We start from the raw sequence: 23,827 nt of genomic DNA, 5'->3' as shown, positions 1-23,827 counted from the left end.
TTTGTCAACGATCACAATCCGCCACCATTGTGGTTTAGTTCGATTTAAAAATCCTTCTGGCTTGTTTGAAGATAAAATACATTCATAATGCATAATAAAATCTAAATAATTGACCCCTAGAAAATATCTGAAATATTACATTTGCTAAACAACAGATCAGATGAATGGCCATATAAAGATGCTAACTGGTAAAATTCTGTTAGTTACTACATTCTTAACAGAATATACCAGAAAATAAACATAAGTCGTTGAAAGCCACACTCACGCTAAGCTCCTGTTTAAAGCTGTATGAAGGGGCTTTTTCGTATCCCTCTCCGCTCTCCTCTCGTCTCTTGCAGAAGAGCAGAGCTTTCTCATGCAGGAACAGGTGTCTCTGCATGGGCTTAAACCTGGCGAGCTCCATCACCTTCACATGACCTCTCTTGTGCTCTGCCCACACGCTGAACGACCCCTGCATCAGCAGACGACCCAGGTCTCCAAGATTACCCTGCATATATAATCAGTGCTTACTGCTTACAGTTTGGAGTGACATAAAACAACCATTAATTTCTGAGCTGTAAAAGAGTGTGTGAATGTGTTTTACATCATATCCTGTGATGGCGATGAGGTGCATGGAGTCATTTACGGCCTTCAGGATTCCCAGTATTGAGGAAAGAGCCGCCTGCAGCTCCACTGAGCCCTCGCAGCCTTTACTGTACTTAATCATCTCCTAAAACACACAAATGTTTTTCAATATATGACCTCTTTAAAGGGATTGTTCCCCCAAAATCACTTAAGCAGCCTTTACTTATTACAAACTATTGGAAACTATTGACTTCCATAGTATTTGTTTTTCATCTTATGGATGTCAATGGCTACAGGTTTTCAACATTCTTCAAAATATCTTACTTGGTGTTAATCAGAAAAAAATAAACCCAAAAAGGTTTTGCACCACATAAATGGTGAGTACATTTTCATGTTTGTGTGAGATCAACAACAATCAACAAGAAGCAATTAGAAAATAGAGGGAAATTTCATTTCTTACTGATTTTAAGATGGATTTTGACATTTATCTCCTTTTTAGATGTCAAACACAAACACTTCAGTTATTATATCTTCATACACACACACACACACACACACACACACACACACACACACACGCACATATATAATGCAGTACCTTGATCAGGAGCTGGTATTTAGTAATCCTCTGTACAGGCTTCAGTAAGTAAGAGTCCAGTCCCAGTTTGTGTTCTAGTTTCTTCTGACACTCCTAATGACACAAACACAACTTCACAAACTTGCTGAAAACTGTATTCTGTCTCAAAAGGGTCATCAATAGATTGTGTTTATTGTGTATACAGTATGGGGGACACTGTGTGTGTGTGTGTGTTTGGAATGGAATACTGTAGTACTGTATACAGCACAGTATGTACTCAATGTTACCAATGAAAACTCAAGTATTCGGCCATTTTCAATGTTTCAACTGTTTATTAGTCAATTTTATTGTGATTTTGTGAAAACAAACATTTTGGAAGTGCAATCAAATGATGAGTGGAGATAAAAGTGAGCTTCTGGGCAAATGTGTGTCATACAAATATACACAGTGTACTTACAGCTTACTGCAAATACACCCAATGCCCACTTTATTATTACACCTGTTCAACTGTTTGTAAATGCAAATATTTAATGACATCAACTCATTCAGAAGTCAATATCTATTGACTTCAACTCATTCAACTACTACCTCTCATGAGGCCACAGGAGATAATTTATGAATGAAACAATGCTTCTATCAATTCATACTTTTGTAATGAATGTGATGCAAGTTGTAGTACCTACTTAGACAGTATAATCTTACTGATGAACAGCTGATAACACACAACCATCTCTAGATTTCACTTAAGACAATGGTCTAAAAAAAAAAAATGTCAGGGGGCATCAGTTCTTTGGGCAACCGGCCAGGTCTGCAGAAGGGCATCTCTGAACACACATTGCACTCAGCTTTAAAGCAGATCAGCTATAGCAGCAGACAACCACACTATCCTGCCAGCTAAGAACAGGAAATTGAGGCTACACTTCACAGTCTCAATTTCTGCTACAACAAATTGTTGAATAGTCCTGTAGTTTCCAGTTAATTTAGGTTTTGTTTATCATTAGTTGTCTTACTATACATTTTTTTGCTTTCTGCTCTTGAAATGTAGATTATGTATTTTAGTTAATAATAATATTTGTGATATAATTAGCCATTAATGTGATTGACTGTTCTGCTGTAACACTGTGAGATGTTAGCGTGTGTTGACAGTTGTTTATAGGTGGGGCCTGTTTGGGGGAAAATCCTGGCCCATTTTTACATTATATTACCTTATAAAGTGGACAATGAGCAAACAGTACTAGCAGTATGGTGTTTTGGATATTTGTAATGTATGCATTCAAACCTGGAAGAAGGCGCAGTCGGAGCACTGTCTCCAGAGACTCTCAGAACGAGGTTTGTTGTGACAGTATTTTTCATAAATTTGCAGCTCCCCCATCTAAACAAACACAATGGCCAAAGGTCTGAGCATTGTTGATATCAAATAAACACCCAAAGGCTGTTCATAAAACTTCTGTTTTCTTGCTAGTTATATAAAGCTCACCCAGTCCAGGAAGCAGCGGCCCACAAGCTCAGGATAGTCAGTGTAAGTCTCCAGCTCTCTGAGAAATATTCTGAGATGGAAAACAAGACAAAATGGGTTGCATGGGTTCAAATGAATCATCAGCTGTTTTACTTATGTGTGATTCATCGGGGTCATTATATTCCTAATAAATTCATATCTGGTAAAATATGTTATGTTTTTGTCAGGATTCTGACACTTTGGTCGTGTTAATTCTTGTTTTGGTGGCAGAGTCCAGACAGTAGTCTTGTCTTGTCTAGTATGTTGTGCTCGGCTTAAGTTTTCTTGAGTCAAGCACTTATATTTCCTGTCTGTCTTTGTCTGTTGTAAGAGCGCCGTCTTGGCTGCGCTTGGGATGTGCGCTCTCGTCCTGGTGTTTGTGTTTGTTCTGTCTGCAGCATACTGTTCCATTCTCAACGTCTCAGTCTAGTTGGTTTCGGTTTCAGTTGGCGGTGCCGCTGGGATGAAACATGCACATTGCATGTGTGAGTGCACGGTAAGTTTGTGTTGGTGTTGTGTAAGCATGTGGCTCGGTGTTTACATTGTGGCCACAGGCTTTAGTGTTGTGTTTCATGTGAACACGCGGTTAATGAGTTCTCATTGGCTGCGTGTTCTAATCTTGTTTTATATGAGCACATAGCTTGTGTTGTATCTTTGTGTCATGTGCTCTCCAGTGTATTGTCTAGTCCCACCCTCCTTGTTTTCCCATTGTTAGTTTATTCAGTTCACCTGTTTGTTTGTTTGTTTGTCAATTCTTTCTTCTTATAGTCTCCTCATGTTTGCTGTCCTGTGCCAGTTCGTCATCAATGCTTCCCCTGTGTTCCTGCTCCAGTCCTGTCATGTCCTGCCTTGCCAGCCAAGTCAAGTTTTTTTCCTTCTGTTAATGTTTTACCCCTTGGGGTAGTTTGTTTTGCTGTTTATTTTATTTTACTATCAATAAATATCCATCTATTTTCCTGCATTTGAGTCCTCGCTCCCTTTCCCTTGCTGAAATGTGACAGTTTTCCCCTGACATGCACACTTATGCTCAAAAAACTTTATACCAGCAGATGGTGCTCACCTTTTGTGGAAATTGTATATCTCTTGCATGTTCCCAAATAACACGTCCTTCTTGTTCTGCAGGGCAGCAGGGATGAGAGGAGCCATGGAGGGATTTTCCATCTCAGCAGCATATCCCTACAACAGATGACATCATGAAAAAAATAATAATAATAAAAAATAAAAAATAAATAATAATAATAATAATTATATATATATATATATATATATATATATATATATATATATATATATATATATATATATATATATATATATATATATATATATATATATATATATATATATATATATATATATATATTATATATATATCAGGAATATATTATTTCAAGTGGATCAAGCATTATTTAATTGTATAATTAATAAATAATACAAAAATAATTAAAATAAATATAATATTATATACTTGCGTTGGTATTTTGGTTTTACAAAGACTTTAATGTGAGGTTTTGATCCACTTCAAATGTTTGCTGTAATTTTTTATACAAGCACTGACAGATTTACTCACCTGCAACACACACATAAGCTCTTCCACATATGCTCTCTCAGTTTCCAATAACTCGTTCATGACATGCCTGTGAACAAACAATAGAACTCAGTTACAGCTTTTCTCTATTGGTTTGGCTCATTTCTTGAAACAGGAATTACATTCTCTAAACAACATGGACAAACCTCTAAACTGCTTGGCAATTGTTCACAACAGACTTGATTTTCTCATTCATTTCATCAAATTGCAAATGTGCAAGTACATCTTTGCAAATGATTAAGTACAGGTAGCCGACATTTAGCACAATTTTCCAGTGAATAGATCTGGTTGATCTAAACTGATTGTTGATTCTTAGTTCAATGGCTGTTCGCTCCAAAATATGTCAGCGTCATTTCATTGTATAAGTCATCACATGCACAATAGTCTGTTCAATTGTCAAAATTAGTCAAGAACATAATACCATGAATACCATATATGACCATATATGAATCCGTGGAACATTTGATACATTTATTACAGCAATTGACAGTCAGGCGAAACTAGAACTTGACTAACAAAGGAGGAATTTCACACATCTCAGGTGACCAATCAAGCACTGTAGGATGCATATAATTTTCATTATTTTTGTTTATGTGTTTATATTACAGTATATTTTGTTTTATTCTTATGTATGGAAATTACTTTATGTGTGTGATTGACAATGGATACAATTTCCTTGGCAGTATTATTGCAATGTGTGGTCAAACCTTGGAGGCTACTCTTAAACTAAAATCCTTTTTATAAATTTTATAAATCTTATACATTTATTTTATTTATTTTTATACACATTTGCATTCTGTCAAAAAAGCAGTAGAGTAACCATTTTCATAAACTAGGCTAAGACTGGAAGGTGGACATGAGGGATAATTCAATTGTCCTCTGCGATAGTGACAATACAACTAAACATTTTGACTTGCAGTGCTTACGCAATGCCAAAGGGACAAAGGATTTTGGGGGCACTGACTGTTTAAATGAGAAGGAAATTTAGTTTTGACACACAAGTGAACAGTTTTGGGAAATATACGAGCTTTTGCAAGTGAGCTATAGTGTTGTGCTGAACTGTAAGACTGTTTTACAAAACAAACTTATACTGTTGAGAATGTAATTCCTGTTTCAAGAAATGAGCCAAACCAAATGAGAAAAACTGTAATGACTATTCTCTATGGTCCAGTAATGCACATGTGTTGCCCTTGTTCACATTTGACCTTCTACTGACCTGCGCAGCACAGCCAGGGTTTCTTCCTCCTCAGATACAGAAGCATTGCGGCTGCTCCTGTCAACCTGATCAGAGTTTACCTACATAGAGAAGATCATTATTGAATAACAGATGAGGCCTTAGACTGTACTCACTGCATGACCGAGGTGTGTCATTTGCTTGTATAGAGAGATTGATTTAAATGATCAAATAGAGCATTGGCTGTAGATAAACATACTTGTTTACAGGACCCCCTGCTGTCTGAGTCCTCACTAATGCAGATGCTCTCATGATCCCTGTGAGCTGAAAAAGGAATAAACCTATTACCTCCATTTTATACTTGACAGAATGACAGATATAAAGACAAAGCAAGAGATAAAATGATGAATGAAACAACTGACAGAACAATAAGAATGATAGAACAATGGATGGATGGATGAATAGATAGAACGATAGATAAAATAACACAAAAATAGACAAAAAGATGGATAGAAAGACAGACAGTAGATGGAAAAACAAAAAGATAGACAGAACGATAGACAGCAAATTTGATAGAAAGATAGATAGATAGATAGATAGATAGATAGATAGATAGATAGATAGATAGATAGATAGATAGATAGATAGATAGATAGATAGATAGATAGATAGATAGATAGATAGATAGATAGATAGATAGATAGATAGATAGATAGATAGATAGATAGATAGATAGATAGATAGATAGATAGATAGATAGATAGATAGATAGACAGACAGATAGATCGAAAGATAGGATGATAGATTGAACGATAGATGGATAGACAGACAGACAGGCAGATAGAAAGAAAGATAGATAGAAAGATAGATAGATAGACAGACAGATAGATCGAAAGATAGGACGATAGATAGAACGATAGACGGACAGACAGATAGATACCAGGAGATGAGAGTGACTCTGGACTGGGGGCCACAGGTTGGACGGGACGTGTTTGTTTGGCTGCTAGTTTCTTCAGACTGACCCTCCTTCTATCAAACATCTCCTGTAGTGAAGCTTTTTTTTCAAACGCACGCTTCACCTGCTCCTGTACCATAGCACATTTTACAGTATAATATATATACAATTTTTACTACAAACATACAATAATTACAACAATCGTAAACAAACAAAACAATTCATATATTTATTAATTATGAATAAAAAGACCTTGATTTGTCAATTTATTATGCGCTATTAAATGAAAAAATGACAGCTACTGTTATGAACTCGTATTGCCTCACCCTAAGCTCATTGTTCAATATGTTGTCATATTCCAGCCAAACTGTGCTGATTTCCCATTTCTGTTTCTCATTGGCTGTCTCCAGGTAACACTCCAGCTCCGATAGTGCTGACTCCGCCCCCTCCTGTGACTGGCACTTATCCAGTGGCTGTGATGCCAGCATGTAAATCCCATCATCACACCATTTACACATCTGAAATAGAGAAAAACATATTTGCATATTTATTTATACATATTGGACATTGGAGATTGGACATTCTTCCCTCAACTATGAACTTTGTTACATATTATATACAAACTTTGATGGAAACATTTAGGTCTGCAAAACAAATACTAAAATGCACTCAAGATGTGCACATTCACAAGAAAGAAATTATACATAAATATGTAGAATATTGCTGATTGCAGATAAAAAGGCTATTATTGCAAACGGCTTCAACCTTACCCTGCCACTCTAGAAGAATGGAAAGAAACTGTAATAGAAGTCTGGAAGAATAAATCTTTACTTTCTGTTCAAAACAATAAATAAATAAATAAATAAATAAATAAATTAATTAATTAATTAATTAATGTTTTGACTGAGAATCAATGTTATTAAAATGGATCTAATTATATTTTTTATTTTAGTTACAACAGTTACCATTACATTGATACATTTGACACCATATATATATGGGTTATTTTTCACAGTATGTCTGATAATATTTTTTCTTCTGGAGAAAGTCTTTTTTTGTTTTATTTTGGCTAGAATAAAAGCAGTTTTTAATTTTTTAATATACATTTTATGGTTAAAATTATTAGCCCCTTTAAGCTATTTTTTTTGATAGTCTACAGAACAAACCATCTTTATACAATAACTTGCCTAATTACCCTAACCTGCCTAGTTAACCTAATTAACCTAGTTAAGTCTTTAAATGTCACTTTAAGCTGTATAGAAGTGTCTTGTTATTAAAAATGAGTTATTAAAACTATTATGTGTAGATGGATGTTATGTGTAGAAAAAATCTTCTCTCCTTTAAACAGAAATTGGGGGGAAAATAAACAAGGGGTCTAATAATTCAGGGGGGCTAATAATTCTGACTTTAACTGTATTAATGTTATAGAAAAAAAGGATTTATGTATGTTTTTTCTTTAACATAAAACATGACACATTTAAAAATGTGCTACCGTGTTTTTTATTATTTACTGGAAAAATACAATTTTGTTTCTCTTGAAGACATGAAGTACAAATAGGGGTTTATGCACGTTATTACTACAAACTGTTTTTGTGATATTCAAGTAATTATAGGAATTATCTTTTGGTAAAATTAAACAAGTTGTGTCTTAAAACAAGTTGTGTCTTAAAAAGACTTAAAAAGGCTTTTTAAGAAAAGGCTTCTTAAAAAGACAGACAGAGGCTTCTTAAAAACAGAAGCTTCTTAAGGCTTCTTAAAATATGTATGCTAGAAGATGGTAACTGAAAAGTTTAAATTTATGCCAATATAAATACAAATGCATGCATGTATGTGTTTCTAGTCACCATGTCCAGTCTTTTATGTAGATCCATAGCCTGTGTCAGCATGGTCTTCTTGTCTTTGAGCTCTTGGGTGAGATTTTCACTTGCTTTTTCTAGCTCAGTGCATTTTGCTGCAATACTGTCATCAAGAATCTGAGAACTGTCAATCAAACCTTGGCCCTCAGCAATCAGAGACCTTACTCTGTCCAGCACTTCCTGCAGAGAAATCAAAGCTGATGAACAACATGTCTTTGTCGACTAGAAGATAATATGGTTGTATTTAAGTGTGTGGAGGAACATATGCAACTGTGTGGTTCCACACTAAGGTGACAGTGGGCGGAAACTCACACAGACTTTCTTTTCATGATTGGTCAGCTCTTGAAGGAGGTGTTCTGTTTGGGCAGGGCTTATTCCAACAGCTGAGAAAGCATTCAGTGTTTCAGTTGCTTGATCTAGCTCTGTTCGCAACTACAAAGCCAAAGCAGATGAAAACAATGAGCACAAACATTATGTCAATGCTAATATATGGAAATAACAAGACTAAACTGTAATATGTGTATGTTTTAAAGGCAAGACCTGCTGAAAGTTGTGCTCAAACTGACAGACTTTCAGACATAGCTCCAGCTTATTTTGATGCTGGATCCAGAACTGATCAAATGCTGTAGAGCTCTCATTCAGCTGGGATAACAGCCTGGAAGTTGACAGAAAAACAGAGAAAGAAGGGGATATATGAGTTCTCTCATTTAATGCAAATTATTTAAATCATGGAATAATTGCCAGTACTTAGAATGATAAAAAACATCTATTACAAAATGAGATAAGGCAATACATAATAGAATCAGTGTTGTTACTGTTTCGTAAAATTAAATCCAATAAAAAATATCATTTATATATTTTTAAATAACTCTCAAATAAAATACGCAGTGCTTCAATTAATAAGACCACCAACATATTTATTAGACCGCAGCTTCCATAAATAGTATTGATTACCAAAATATTTTTTATGCTTTTCTAATGGTCAGTCCACCAGTATATGTAGGCTCTTTAGTCATAATAGTATTTAGATTTGTATCAAGATCACGAATTACAAATATTTACCTGGAGTCCTTTAGTAAAAGTTTTAATGGTCGAATGTTACACTTGATTAATTTGTGACTTCTGAAAGACGTTAAATGTGCTGGCTATTATAAAATGATAGTTGTTTTTATTTGCCTAACATGACAATGCAGTAATTATTCAATTGGTAAACATAAATGCAATGAATAGACAGAAACTATCTAGAATAATGACTGTCTGTTAATTTACCCAATCAAAAGGTAGAGCATGAAAATGTCAGGATGATGTTTCAGAATTGGATTCAGAATTACAGCAGAGAAAAAGTTAAAACTGAGAACATTTCTACTAAGAAATATTACAGACGTACCTGTGGACTGTAGCAAGATTCTCCAGCTGGTCAGGGTTCAAACTGCTGTCCGGATCTCTGCGCACTGGCTCTCTGATGTTCTCTAAGATTTTCCGTCCTTGACTGAGAGCTCCTGCCATGTCTTCCTGAAGAGAAGACAAGGAAGCAAAAAATTGTTGTATTATAACTAAAATTGTGTTGCACATATTAAATATTACTGAATAATATAGATTTTTTTTGTTATACTTTCAAGTTGTTTTTTCTGTTGGTGTGTGTATTGAGCAGACTGCTGGCTGTCAGGTGGTTGCTGGGTAGCTCGGTTTCTGCCAGCTCTCTGCCGAACACTTGCAGTCTCTGAGCCATCCTCTTCACTAATGCAGCGAAGCTTTCAAGATCCTGCCAGCATGAAGAAATCAATTCACATATGATGTATATTACTGATCACCAAGGATTAATACTATATTGCTAATTAACAATATTGTTATATTGCTTTGTTATAAGAATGAGCTGTAGTTTTGTCATTTTGTCTCCCCAAAAAAATGAAAATTATGATATTAATTACTCTTATGCTGTTCCAATCCTGTGAGACCTTTGTTCATCTTCAGAACACAAATAAAGATATTTTAGATGAAATCAGAGCGCTCTCTCATCCGCCATAGATAACAATGGTTGTGAGATGTTCAAAGTTCTAAAAAGGAACCAAAAACATTGACAAAACCTTCCATGTGACTTCAGTAGTTCAACTGTAATCATACAAAACTCCAAGAAAACCTTTGTGCACCAAAAAACCACTTTGTTCAATAATGTCTTCTCTTCCACTGACTTAGATCAGGGTGCACGTTTACTGTGGGAAATATGACATTTCCATGTTGCGCTGCTTACTCTAATAGCAATACGTCATAGTTATAAATTTTTTTTATTTACACACAAAAGTATTTTTGGAGATTTGTATGATTATATTTGAACCACTGAAGTCACAAGAAATGTTTAGTCAACTATGTGGTTTCTTTTTCTTGAACATCTCTGAACCGTTGCTGCCTATGAAGGATGAGAGAGCTCTCAGACTTCATCTAAAATGTCTTCATTTGTGTTTTGAAGATGAATGAAAGTCTCAGGGATTAGAACGACATCAGGAAGATTATCTAAGAACAGAATTTTCCTCTGAGTGAACTAACTCTTTAAAATAGGATGAATTCTGAATGACTGTAAAATATTTATTGATTAACATTTGGAAAACAAAGCTATGTGAAAGTGACACCTAAGGCCTAACTACATTGTTTCTCTGTGTTGATGTCTTTATATTTGTGGTATGATCTTAAATGTAATGGGTAATAACTAAAAACAAATTTGTTTATGTGGTGCTGCATACACAACACTAGGTGTCAGTCTTTGTGTCACATTCAAAACTTGATAGTAACATGTTCCTGATGTTTTGGATTTTTAAAAAATCTCCTTCCCTGTCTTAATGTTTAAGTTGATATTAAATAACAGAAGATCATTTCAGGTACTGGTGCATTTGTACTTACTGTGCGGTGAGAGATCCAGGTTTTGTGGCAGTAGTACTGAGAACCGCCAAGTTCCTGTGTCAGTTGATTCCTCTCAATATAAGAATGGAGATCAGCCACTGAGCTAAGCATGATAACCTTCAATACACAAACAGCAAGAAATGACACAAGTTTGCGTAATGAATAGTCGCCATCTACTGATCAACATTTCAAATTGAAATAACATGAAATATGTTCCTCCTTCACATCTGGAGAGGCTGCAGTTTCAGGCTGCAGTTTCAGCATTTGTCAGACCACATTTCTAGGACCCCTTATTATATGGCCTTACCCCACCCTTCCCGCTACATCCAACCACCCTCTACTGGATGGATCAGGAACAACAGGGTCCTAGAAATGTGGCAGGTGCTGGAAATGCGTAGTTACATACTATTGAATAAAGCCGGAGGATGATTACAACAAATCATTACTGTCACATAGGTAAATTTTACATGTTTCATTTAGATTTATAGAAATACTTTTTTTCAAAAACATTTAATGTCCCCCCACACACTGAAAAGTAGTTAAAATGACCGGTCAACTTACCGGTACTTTAAAGTCATCTCTGTGGAGTTTGAAGAACACATCAGACAGTGTTCGCTGAAGTATAGCACTGGGTCTCAGCACCAAAACAAGCCGAAGATTAGCAGGAAACCAGCCCTACACGCAGACAAATATACCAGCACACAAACTCTTAACTAGAAATATTGTTTCAGCATTTTACCTGTGCTTAAACATTTAAACTGATATATATATATATATCACAATATATATGTCACAATTATTGCACAAATATTGGACAATAGCTCAAAATGAGGAGCCATTGAACACTGTGTATGGTAACACGAGGCCTTCACAAAGACTGTATAATTTACATTATATGTGATCTATACTGTACATATATACAGCAGCTATGGAAAAAAGAGACTACTTGATTTACATGAATTATTATGGTATGGACCCCTTTTTTGTTACGTAATGTAAAAAAAGACTGTTTAATTAATTCTTATTTTAAAACCTTTTGTTTTAAATTGGGAGGAAATGTTACAGTAGTTTACATAATAAAACAAAAGCGACTCAAACACTATAACTAGATAACATTATAATATAAGATAATATTTATTATAGATAAAATATTATAGATAATATTTTCAAGCGGTCTCTTCACCTTTTCCATAGCATTATCTATTATATAGGCTAATTTATATTCAAACAAGTTATAACACATTAGAGATTAGAAATAGGCAAAAGAAGCTAATATACGTCTATATTTATCTAGATCAGGGGTGCCCAAACTTTTTCCTACGAAGGGTCAAAAACAAAAGTTGATTGAGGATGGTGGGCCAAAGGTAAATGTACCAAACAATTACATTAAAGCTGCCATGGTAATTTCCCAATTTACTAATGTTGAAAAATAAACAGAAAAATATACTTGAATCGTATTTTTAATTATATGTTTTTTAATATGTTTTTTTATATCATTAATTATACTTTTTTATCATTTTATAATTAAAAATAAAATAAAACAATGAAATAAAAACATAAACAAACACATTTATTACACAATGTTTAATGAGTCAAGCTGAACCTGCTTTTGCCTTGATTTGCTCATCAATGTCTTGTGTAATGATCTCTATCCTTGGGTGACAGTATTTACATTTTTAAAAATCTGATACATGCACAACATTTAATTGAAACATTTTATTTTAGTTTACTTCTTTGTAGCGTAACAATTAAACAAACAAACAAACAAAAGTTTATGTTAATTAGAAATGATGATCTCTGTTGAAGGCAGTTGCTGCAAACTTCTAAATCTCTTCTCAAATTGGGTGGCGGGCCAAATTAAAGGTTACCATTGGCCAACTTTGGCCCACGTCCCTACTTTGGACATCTCTGATCTAGATAATAGAAGATTTGTGATTGAGAAGAAGCGGATCCAATTAGACTCACTGAAATACGGAGCAATGTTCCCTTCAAACACGTCCATCGATCTCGACGCCTGTCAATCACCACAATGAAGCCCACACCTGCAGCACTCAGACTGGTGAAGACACATGAACACGTGTTCCTGCTGTCAGCCGAGGTCATGCTTTAAAATCTGTGTTCGGGTGTGTGTGTGTGTTTACCTGGGAATACTTGTCAGGTACGTAAGCACATTACGAAACTCTTGGTCTCCAATTTCACAAAATGAAGGGTATTCTGGGAAGATAATGATAGGGCTTCCGTCCTGTGCTCTTCCACCTAAAACAGACATAAATAGAAAAAAATCGAAGATGCAAAACCTGCTCCTGTAATCTGTTGGACAGCCAAACAAACAGCAGGAGGTAATAAACCACGCTGTGCTTTGTGCTGTTATGCGTCACCAAGCCTAAAGGGATTGTTCACCCAAAAATCACAATTCTGTCATCAATTACTCATCCTCCACTTCTTCCTGATTCTTTCTTCTGTCGAACACAAAAGAAGATATTTTGAAGAATGCTGGAAGCTGTTCACAGTTGATTCTTTTTTCATTGTTGTCAATAGGTTTCCAACATTCCTTAAACAAATATTCCGTTGTGTTCAATAAATAAAAAGAAACAATTTTGAAACCACTCGAGGGTGAGCAAATGCTAAGTAAATATTTTTTTGGGGTAAATGGGGTATATGCAGAAGTATGCAGAAGGACTTTTAAATTTGCAGTAACCTGTGTCAAACACTTCCGGTGAACTGTATGCCTTTACAAAATCGGTGGGTCGTTTTTTAAAAAAAAATCAATGATCTTGACTGTTTGATTGATATACGCTATAAAGTGGTTCTCAGAATGTACAAGAAACACTGCATTAAATCACATTTTTCTGTGCCATGTCCTTAAAATATGAAAATGTATTTTACCATAGTATTTTCAATGGAGTTTCTGCGCTTACACATGAGTGTAAATGGCTATTCATCTCTTTTTATGCTTGAACCTCTAAATGAATGCTGAAGTTTATTTAACTGATTATATTTTAATTATATTACATCGATGCTGTAAAAGGAACCTTATGAAATTAAAAATAGTCACATTAACCGTTTACAGGAAGTTCGGTATGAGAATCGGTGTGAGAAGAAACACTAGCTGTGCATATTCCCTCTCAGAAATAAAGGTACAGGAGTTATCACTGGGGCAGTACCTTTTTAAAAGGTACAAATTTGTACCTGAAGGGTCCACAATGGTACCTCAAAGGTACTTTTTAGGTACATTTGGGCACTAATATGCACCTTTGAGGTACTACTATGGACTCTTTGGGTACAAATATGTACCTTTTGAAAAGGTACTGCCCCAGTGATCTTCTCCTCAATAATACAATCATAAACTCTGCAGATAAAAAGCAAGCAAGGAAGACACACACGTATTGCCTCAGGAGAAAACACTATTACACTAATGTATAAAGTACAATTCAAACATGACACTTTACTCTGGCTTTCTACTTTCCCCTTAAATTAAGATGCAGATCCGAGATGATGTTTGCCTGCTAAGCCAGAGAAGAGAGTGATGATGAAAGTGAAGAGAGAAAGAAAAACCACTGGGTGAAAAATCCTCATGTGACAAAAATATCATTTTGGCAAGTCATGCCTTCTTCTCCCTGTCTCCATGACAACAGGACAGAGATTGTGCGAACATCATTGGGTCTGTTCAGTTTAACGGTAACAGTCTGTCATCAAGAACAACACACATTCAGATCAAATCCTTAAAGCTGCAGTGTGTGTACAGTACAGGTGCACTACTGTTTCTAACACCGCTATGTATTTCTCCGTTCTTTCACTCACATAATCTTCACACTCCGTTTAGAGAGATTTTCAAAGCATCTATTACAGACAGGAGCAGGAAGTGATGGGAAGTGTATTTTGACTAACAAATTTACACGTACACGCTCTTTCATAAGCATGTGCATTAGTGTTTATAATTAGTCACACATTCAAATGTGCACCTTTCGGGCTTCTGTTGAGGAATTTTAATATTATATAATACAGGCCTGTACCTTTGTGGGTCATTTGAGCCACCCCTCACTGACAAAGGTCCAGAATTTGCCCCCACATGTGCTCATTTGTCCTATTTTGACTGCTGTGCAATCATAAATAGTGAAAATACCCAACAAAAAAAAGATTTTAAGACCAAGCGGAATCCTCTGCTGGCTGTCGCTTCGGTGTGACTTCAGCTAATCAGTTCTGGCCAATGCCAACAAATATTTTTCATGAGTTCAACATTCAGCTGTGCAAGAAAACACACAATCTGAAGTAAGAGAAGTCATCTTTCGCTACTCTAAATCTTGGACTTTATTCTTGAAAATGACCAATGAAAAGGTGCAAAGCACCAAAAGCAGCCCAAATTAAAATGAATTTGAATACTATTTTGGCTATTGTTGTTATCCCTGAATTTTTAAATGTGTTTTTTTTTTGGTTATGATGACCATCCAACAATCAGCTAAAATAGTGCTTAAAATGTCACTAAAATGCAGTATTTAAATCTAAATGAGGCCTATAACTGTAAAAAGGCAAGACAAGACAGATTCAGTGTTTTTAGCGATATACTGTGCTGTATTGACTTAATATTTTTTTTACAAAATTGCCCTTATCCAGCATATGTTTTACACAGCAGATGCCCTTCCAGCTGCAACCCAGTACTGGGAAACACTCATACAGACTCATTCACGCACATACACTATGGGCAATTTAGTTTATTCAATTGACCTATAGCACATGTCTTTGGACTGTGGGGGAAACCAGAGCACCTGGAGTAAACCTACGCCAACAAGGGGAGAACATGCAAACTCCACATAGAAAAGCCAACTGACCCAGCTGGGACTCGAACCAGCGACCTTCTTGCTGTGAGGCGACAACCACTGAGCCACTGTGTCATGTATGCATCACATTTTTTTTAAACAATAAAAGTTATTATTATAAAACAATGTGTTGCATGAGTAAGATAAAAAAAAAATAAAAATGTAAGTGGCATGTATCAGCATTTTTAGAGCAAAATTTTGGTGATCCATACACTGTAAAAAATGCTGGGTTCCACACAATTTCTTCATGTTGTCCCAACACAAATCAATTAAGTAATCTAATCGTTTTTAAAGATTTAAGTTGAATGAACATAAGACAAATAATTTGTCACATAAAAAGTTAAGAACTGTGTTGTTTCAACTCATTTTAAATAAGTTGTTAGAACAAGCCGCAAAAGTCATTTTGAGTTTAAAACGAGGTCATTTGAGTGTAAAATGCAAATCAAAAGCTGTGGTCGGTCACTTTGAGAGTCTTAAAAACTTTAACAGGCAAAACAAAGTTAATACAGGTGGATCCTGATGATAAATTAAGGGTTTATCATGTGAAACGATTGGCTTGTACAAGAAACTGAACACAATTATGGTCGCTCCACAAGCTTCTTGATACATAAAATGCTCAGTTTTTTAAATTCATTTTCCTTTGACGTAGTCTCTATTTCAGAAATTATCACAGTGGAATGAACTGCCAACTTTTTCAGCAAATGTTTTATGCAGCAGATGCCCTTCCAGTAGCAACCCAGTATACTGGGAAACACTCATAAACTGTCACCTTCACTCACATATACTACGGTCAATTAGTTTGTTCAATTCACCTACAGTGCATGTCTTTGGACTGTGGGGAAAACCCATGTGAACACGGGGAAAACATGCAAACTCCACACAGAAATGTTAACTGGCCCAGCCAAGACTTGAACCTGCAACCTTCTTGCTGTGTGATGACAGTGCATACTGCTGAGCCACCATGCTGCCATAGTTTTTATTTTTGCTTTTTAAATGACAAAAAAAATAGTTTAGCTTTATTTTGCATTTGATGAGGGATTGTACTCTAATCAATTTTACCTTAAAAAGAATTTAATTTAAAATTTTTACTCTTTACAACTTTATTTACACCAAAAGTACTCATCCCATTTTAATAATGTATATTCTTATTTTATCTTATGCATATTAAATATAGAAAGGACACTCCAATTTAGCTTGTTATGACTAGCTGTATTAATGTCTGGCTTCAAAAGTCCACCATAAAATCTGAGGTAGCAAATTAGCTTTTCCTCCCAAAACTTTTAATCATTATTTGTGTCCATTTTTATATATCTGCTAGCTATGTTAGTGACAGAATATGGAAGACTGAGAGATAGTTAGAATTTGATTTCCAGTTATTATTTTGGTCAGAAATATACAGTTAATATACCTTTAATATATCACTTACTATCACAAATGTAACAAAGTGTATTTACCTGACAGGAACGCAAACTGTCTCTTTAGCTCAGTGATGACATCAGCAGCGAAGAGAGGACTCGACTCCTTCTGCATGATTTCATCTGTAACAAACAGACACACACAGAGACACCTTTAAACCAACTTTCAAACACTCCTCTGCAAATCTCTTTTGATGATTTACTGGCCCAATTCCAATCAATATAAATGAAAACAGCTCTCATTTTATGCTTCTTGATCACAAGATGAAGGAAAAGAGGCGAAGGGGTTTAACCACAGGTAAGAAGACCCTACACGCTCTGCACACACACTAATATATTACCAGCTTGTCTTAAAAGTATTGTTTCTTGAGCTGGTGTATGTTACCATCAGAGGGAGGTGAATCTTGCCCAAAGCAATTCCCATGCTCTGGTCAAAAGCACATCAGACGTGTTTCGAATGAAAAGAACAGGTGATTTCCTGTCTCAACCAAAACCACTGCTGGATATACTGTAGCTAAAAATAACATTCTATTATTCTATACTCCTAATCAATTACATGCCCCCATTCTGTTATATATTACACTACATTATAAACTCAATGTTTACACTGCAGTATTGAGAACTCTATTTTGGGTTTATACATAGCAATTACAGGGTTTATACAGGTTTCATAAAGTCAAATTTAAGACCTTGTAAGACCATAATGAATGAAATTTCAGACTTACACAAGGCTAAACCCTAAAGATTTTTCTTAATCGCCAAGTTAAAACCTTTAAAAACATCCTTAAAAACAACAATTTATCAACTTATTGTAAGGAAGATAATTAAACCATATTAATAAGTAAATAAATAATGTTTCTTAAAACTTTTATTGAAATATATTGTTAGTGACTGGATGGGTGTTGGCCCAATTGGGTATAGCTTTACATGGACACAGAAAAATTAAGAGCCGTTAAAAATGATTTAAGACCTACAACACAATATTTCAGTGCGATTTAAGGCCTAAAATTAGGTTTTTAAGACACATACCCTGAATTATATATAAGGCCTAAAATTTGGTACTTAAAGACATTTTAAGACCATAATGAATGAAATTTTAGACTTACACAAGACTAAATGCTAAGTTAAAACCTTAAAAAAAACAAATGTTATTGTAAGGAAGATAATTAAACCATATTAATAAGTAAATAGAGTTAATAAATTAAAAATAAAGTTTTATATCTCTTAAAACTTTTATTGAAATATATAGTGATTGGATGGGTGTTGGTCCAATTGTGTATAACTTTTTACATGGACATAGGACAATTAAGACCTGTTTAAAATGATTTAATACCTACAAGACTATTTCAGTGGATTTAAGACTTTAAAAGGCCTAAAGTTTGGTTTTTAAGACACATACCCTGAATTATACATTATGAGCTGTACTTGACAAAAGAGCCCTGGAAAGGTGGTGAATATATCCATTGCCTTCTTTTGTTCTTCTAAAAATAAGAGCGTGTTGTCCCACTAGAGTCAGATTAACCCCTCAGGATGTTCACACACGCATCCTGAACAGAAAGTCTTCTGTCACGTCAAATGACTTCAATAGTAGCTCTCACCTATTCTTATTGATGAATTATATCTAAAGCACTGCCCACCATTTATGCTTACTAGGCATGGGCTGGTATAAGATTCTAATGGTATGAAAACCTTGGATAAAAATGGTTTTACAATGTGTCAGGGTATTGTAATCACTGCTCTAAAATATATTCTTTTTAAATATCTGGGTAAAAAAACCCAACAACATTTCCCCATTGAACACAATCTATTTTATTTTAAGAAACATTTATAATATTCTGGAAAAGCAAACATGCCAGGCTAAATAATTGAAATAAGTAAATCATTGACTACTGCCGTCTTCGTTAGTATAAAAAACACACTTGAAAAGGCATCTTTGTTTATCTTTTCTGTGGATATAAAGTCTCTGCACTCTTCAGCTCTACAGCATGTTTGGATTTTAGTTTATAAGAGATTTGTTTTTCAGATGTTTCCTGACCAGTAGCTTTTGATGTAGAGGATCTTTTTCACTGGAGATACTTCTGCCCCTTAAAAAACTAAATAAAATAGTCATAAAAACATGTAAAAAACTAACATACACATACCATAGAAACGGTATTACAGAAAATTTTAGCAGCTTTCAAACCTTGACTTTTCCAAACCGCAGTAAACCTTAAAACTGGTTATCGTCCCATCCCTAATGCTTAATATATGTAATAATAATTTAAATTAAAGAGTGCTGGTTAGTGACTGATTACATGTAATCTGGATTATGTATTATGTATTATATATTATTAGACTGTACCATTTTTATTGATTACATCATGACACATTCTGATCGATAGCACTGAAATGTATATATCTGCATCATATCGGATTCTGAAAATCTGGAGGATTAAATATTGGAAAAGTTGGAGGAGCCAAGTATTATTAAATATAATTAGTATTAGTAAATATAACAGAAATATATTTAGTTTAAATTTAGATTGCTATGATGGAATTAATTGTTTTCCATCAACTTACAAATGCCCCTGCAGTCTACTTTCACAAACATTATGTAATGTGATGTTTAATGCGCTGTGTTGACAATAACAAAGAATGCAATGGATTTGTTTAATAGATTCTATATAACAAACAATTTCAACATAATTTAAAAGTAATTCAAAAGTATTCTGATTATATTATCTACAGTTTGTAATCTGCAATATTAAATACGTAATTTATTCTGTAATCTACTGCAATGTCTATGTAATCTGCCAGCATTGAAAATAAGTAATACAGCCCTCCTCTCTCTCTCACCTGTTCTCAGTTATAATCAGTTATATTATTACCAATAAACCAAATAACAAAAATATATGTTTATATTTTTATATATTATATATTTTTATATATTAGAGACATTTCAAAGTGTACTAATATTCTAATGTGATTTAGTTGACATGTAGATGCCAAGTACAATTCAATCAAGTTTTTTTGTATAGACCATTTCAATATGGTCATGTCATTGGCCCATGAACATTTCCTGCTTGTTATCAAACTATTTCATAACTGTAACAAGAGGCAATTCAATCATAACTTAATGTTAAAACAGCTATCATAACATTATTTATCAATATGTGGCTCTTTTTGGATTCTAGGAAGCTATAAAAATTTTAAATGTTAAACAGGAAATGCATTGAGACCATTTTTTTTTGTTTACATCCCTCAAAATGGTCTATAGCACTTTTTACAATAATTATTCTTTCAAAGCAGCTTTATAAAAGATGCACATTATTACATTACAATCAAATTAAGTTAAAGATACAGTCTAATATAAGTTATTATATACAGACATCAATAACTTGCAATTTTCTAGCATAGGTGATGCAGTAGCTTATATTGTCAATCGAATGTCTAAACAAGGACATAAAAATTTATTTAAACCAAAACCAAAAATAAAATTTAATTAAAACAAATAAAAGTCCTCACTTACTTTGTAGCCAGTAGCATTGTCTGGAAAAATGGTAATATTTCTCAACCTCTGCTAGAGGAATGCATATAGTTTTCCTTCTGTTCTCTACATCCATCCTGCCGTTTCTCTTGTTGTCTAAAGGCTTAGTAACTCCCTGGTCGTCTTGTTACCATAAGCAGCGATTTGAGAATGAGTTACCTGAGACAGGTGCAGCGTTTAATGACTTCCTGTTTCTCTCTCTGTCTTTATCTCTCTCTCCTCATTTCCAACGTTCACCAGACTTCCTGGAATGGACTGGTCCCTTGACGCGCATACACAGGTTCCCTTCACCTGCTACATTTCTATAACTGATAACAGTGATGGGTCGCTGACTGTAAAGAACTGTACTTTCTTTGTTTCCACTCTATCTGTGTCTGTCTGAATTGGCACAAATCACCCCCCAAAAAAGACTTTGCCACCCCCCAGGAGCCCCTTCCCCCATTCACATTGGTGGATGAATGAAACCTTGTGTGTGTGTGTGTGTGTGTGTGTGTGTGTGTGTGTGTTTTCTCTCTGGTATAATAGGAATCTGAGTGAGATCTGATCTTGCTGTGGAGGAAAAGATAAAAGGCAAATTCAAACCAAGTCAGTCAGAAGCCATTCAATATATCAGGCTTAGGAGAAAACTTCAATGGAGTGTGATGAGTCTGTCTAATTTCCTCTCTTTATTTCAGATATCACATATTCTGCATATAATTATCCTTTTTTATGAATAAATAAATTAATAAATAAATAAAATAATAAATAAATTAATAAATAAATAAATAAAGATGAATAATTTACGCTTAAATGCTTCTTCAGTGTGTTTAACCATTTAAAAAGTAGAAAAAAGAACAAAATAAATAAATAAAAAATGAACAAAAATAAACAAACAAACAAATAAATAAATAAAGATGAATAATTTACGCTTAAAGGCTTCTTCAGTGTGTTTAACCTTTTAAAAAGTAAAAAAAAAGAACAAAATGAATGAATAAAAAAATTAACAAAAAAATAAACAAACAAACAAATAAATAAATAAAGATGAATAATTTACGCTTAAAGGCTTCTTTATTGTGTTTAACCATTTAAAAAGTAAAAAAAGAACAAAATAAAAAAGTAATAAACAAATAAACAAAGAAAGAATTTTTTTAAATTGCTAAATTTGTTGATAGCTGCTTTTTGAAAAAAAAAAAAAGTTGCTAGGGTAGTATAAAAAGTTGATAAATCTAGCAACAAAATTGCTAAGTTGGCAACACTGGCCCTAGAGGCATGATGAGCCTATCTGTAAATCACAGCACATTATGTTAGCTGACCAATCAGAGATTCTTGGGGGTGGGCTTTCGGCGGAACAAGGAAATTTGACGGTCGTTTTCATGTTAGCTCAGTAGCTGTGTATAATTATAGTAAGATATATGAAAAATAATGTGAATTTCTACAAATGAAGCATGAGCACACATTGCTTTGCATCTTATAAACACAAACAAGTCTTAAAACTACACTCTTGACCACCCCTTAAAGAAATCATCCAATTATAAAAATGATTTCTGAAGCTTATAATGATGCTGTTTATTCAGCTGACTAGAATCAATAAAATTTTGTATATCAAAATATACCAAACATATACTTTAATTGAAATAGGATGCCTTAATTCTACCGTTTTACTTTATTTCTATTAAAATTAATGCACCCCTGGCAACTGTGGGTTATTTACATTCACATTTGGTCATTTAGCAGTTCCAAAACAGTTGTATTGACAATGTTAGCCTGATTTTACTCACTCTGTCCTTGTGTCAGCAGGACTAGAGGAAGTCCACAATCACTGTCTTGTTCAGGACGCTTTTTCTTAAAAATCCTCAGCATAACTTTCCTTTTTTATTGCCGACCTCACACTGATCCTAGTTATAATCCTTCACAACACTACACAGTACTAAACTCAAACAGTCGTCAACCATTATTTCAGCCTTAGCCACTACACTCCTTAAGCAACAGCTAGTAGTTAGGAACACGCATGTTTATCTAAAGCCTTTGTTCAGACTACAGCAGAAACCGTTCTGCTACTGAGGAAATCTGTGTTTTATGGTATCTGTTTTTGTACTCAGCAGTAACTCTGCCAAACTCACACACACACACTTCGGTCAAGTCTCCCCCAGCATGAAGCTCACAGGAGGGCTTCTGCAAAGCTCTTTCTGCCTTCAGGCTTCAAAAATGAGGGTAAGTACAGGAATCATAACATTCATTTAGGCACAGAGAAGAGCTTTGCATGTCACTGAAAATATATTTTTATGTAATAATGTACTATTAAAGAATATCTGATACATGAGGCCTCTTTATTATCCACATGATCAAATCTTCTACATGCATTCTGTCCTCTGACTGATAAATTGTATGAGGTTCTTTTGGAGAATGTTCATTCATGGGTGATCTTATATATTTTAAATGATAAAAACGCTGACAAATAAAAAAAAAATCATAGTGGTTTAAAGGATAGTAACAAAGTTTAAATATTTAAAGTGACCATTAATTAATATTTTGGGTTTGACCCAAATACATCATGTTTACACAGTGTAAAGACACAATGCCGCATTAAAGCAGACCTAAAATACACCAGGTCAAAGCCACCTCAGTCCCTAGTATCAAAGACAATGCATTGCTGTTTTGATTCGGTGTAAATGAAATGCAAAACAGTAGCACTCTAAGCAACTTCATGATCAGTGTTGGGGAAGTCCATCACAGGTCACGCGAGTTACGTAATAACAAGTCAAGTAAAATTACTTTTAAAAATTAAGTAATAATATTTGAGTTACTTTTTTAAAAATTACTTTTTAGCTTAAATCAAAGATACCGAAACTAGGGCCCGCAGACCAAAGTTGCCCCTTTTTACCCTTTAATTTGGCCCGCCAGAGGGAAAGTGATTGGGAAGGGTTGGGAAATGCCTTTAATAGAGATTCTCATTTCTATTTTAATGTAAGCCTTTGTTTGTTTGTTTATTTGT

The 23,827-nt window shown here is 34.4% G+C and overlaps 1 protein-coding gene across 1 annotated transcript in view; it reads right to left on the bottom strand.

Moving 5' to 3' along the window:
- mcf2lb (mcf.2 cell line derived transforming sequence-like b) overlaps positions 1-21,019 on the bottom strand; it is a 28,412-nt gene extending 7,393 nt beyond the window's left edge. Inside the window, exons 1-22 of the mRNA XM_056465411.1 lie at positions 20,839-21,019; positions 17,370-17,453; positions 13,243-13,357; positions 13,067-13,157; positions 11,663-11,776; positions 11,102-11,218; positions 9,822-9,971; positions 9,597-9,721; positions 8,750-8,864; positions 8,522-8,641; positions 8,198-8,389; positions 6,680-6,871; positions 6,339-6,483; positions 5,658-5,722; positions 5,441-5,520; positions 4,207-4,273; positions 3,697-3,812; positions 2,619-2,688; positions 2,421-2,513; positions 1,163-1,255; positions 584-709; positions 266-487 (exon numbers count right to left, since the gene is read on the bottom strand). Of these exons, the coding sequence (XP_056321386.1) occupies positions 266-487; positions 584-709; positions 1,163-1,255; positions 2,421-2,513; positions 2,619-2,688; positions 3,697-3,812; positions 4,207-4,273; positions 5,441-5,520; positions 5,658-5,722; positions 6,339-6,483; positions 6,680-6,871; positions 8,198-8,389; positions 8,522-8,641; positions 8,750-8,864; positions 9,597-9,721; positions 9,822-9,971; positions 11,102-11,218; positions 11,663-11,776; positions 13,067-13,157; positions 13,243-13,357; positions 17,370-17,453; positions 20,839-20,932 (2,586 nt within the window). The 5' untranslated portion in view covers positions 20,933-21,019. The remainder of the gene's footprint in view (positions 1-265; positions 488-583; positions 710-1,162; positions 1,256-2,420; positions 2,514-2,618; positions 2,689-3,696; positions 3,813-4,206; positions 4,274-5,440; positions 5,521-5,657; positions 5,723-6,338; positions 6,484-6,679; positions 6,872-8,197; positions 8,390-8,521; positions 8,642-8,749; positions 8,865-9,596; positions 9,722-9,821; positions 9,972-11,101; positions 11,219-11,662; positions 11,777-13,066; positions 13,158-13,242; positions 13,358-17,369; positions 17,454-20,838) is intronic.
- Positions 21,020-23,827: the final 2,808 nt, after the last annotated feature.

The sequence above is a fragment of the Danio aesculapii genome, chromosome 9, assembly GCF_903798145.1.
Source record: "Danio aesculapii chromosome 9, fDanAes4.1, whole genome shotgun sequence".
Lineage (NCBI taxonomy): Eukaryota > Metazoa > Chordata > Actinopteri > Cypriniformes > Danionidae > Danio > Danio aesculapii.
The sequence above is the reverse complement of the archived record's forward strand: the minus strand, read 5'-3'. Positions and strand labels throughout refer to the sequence as shown.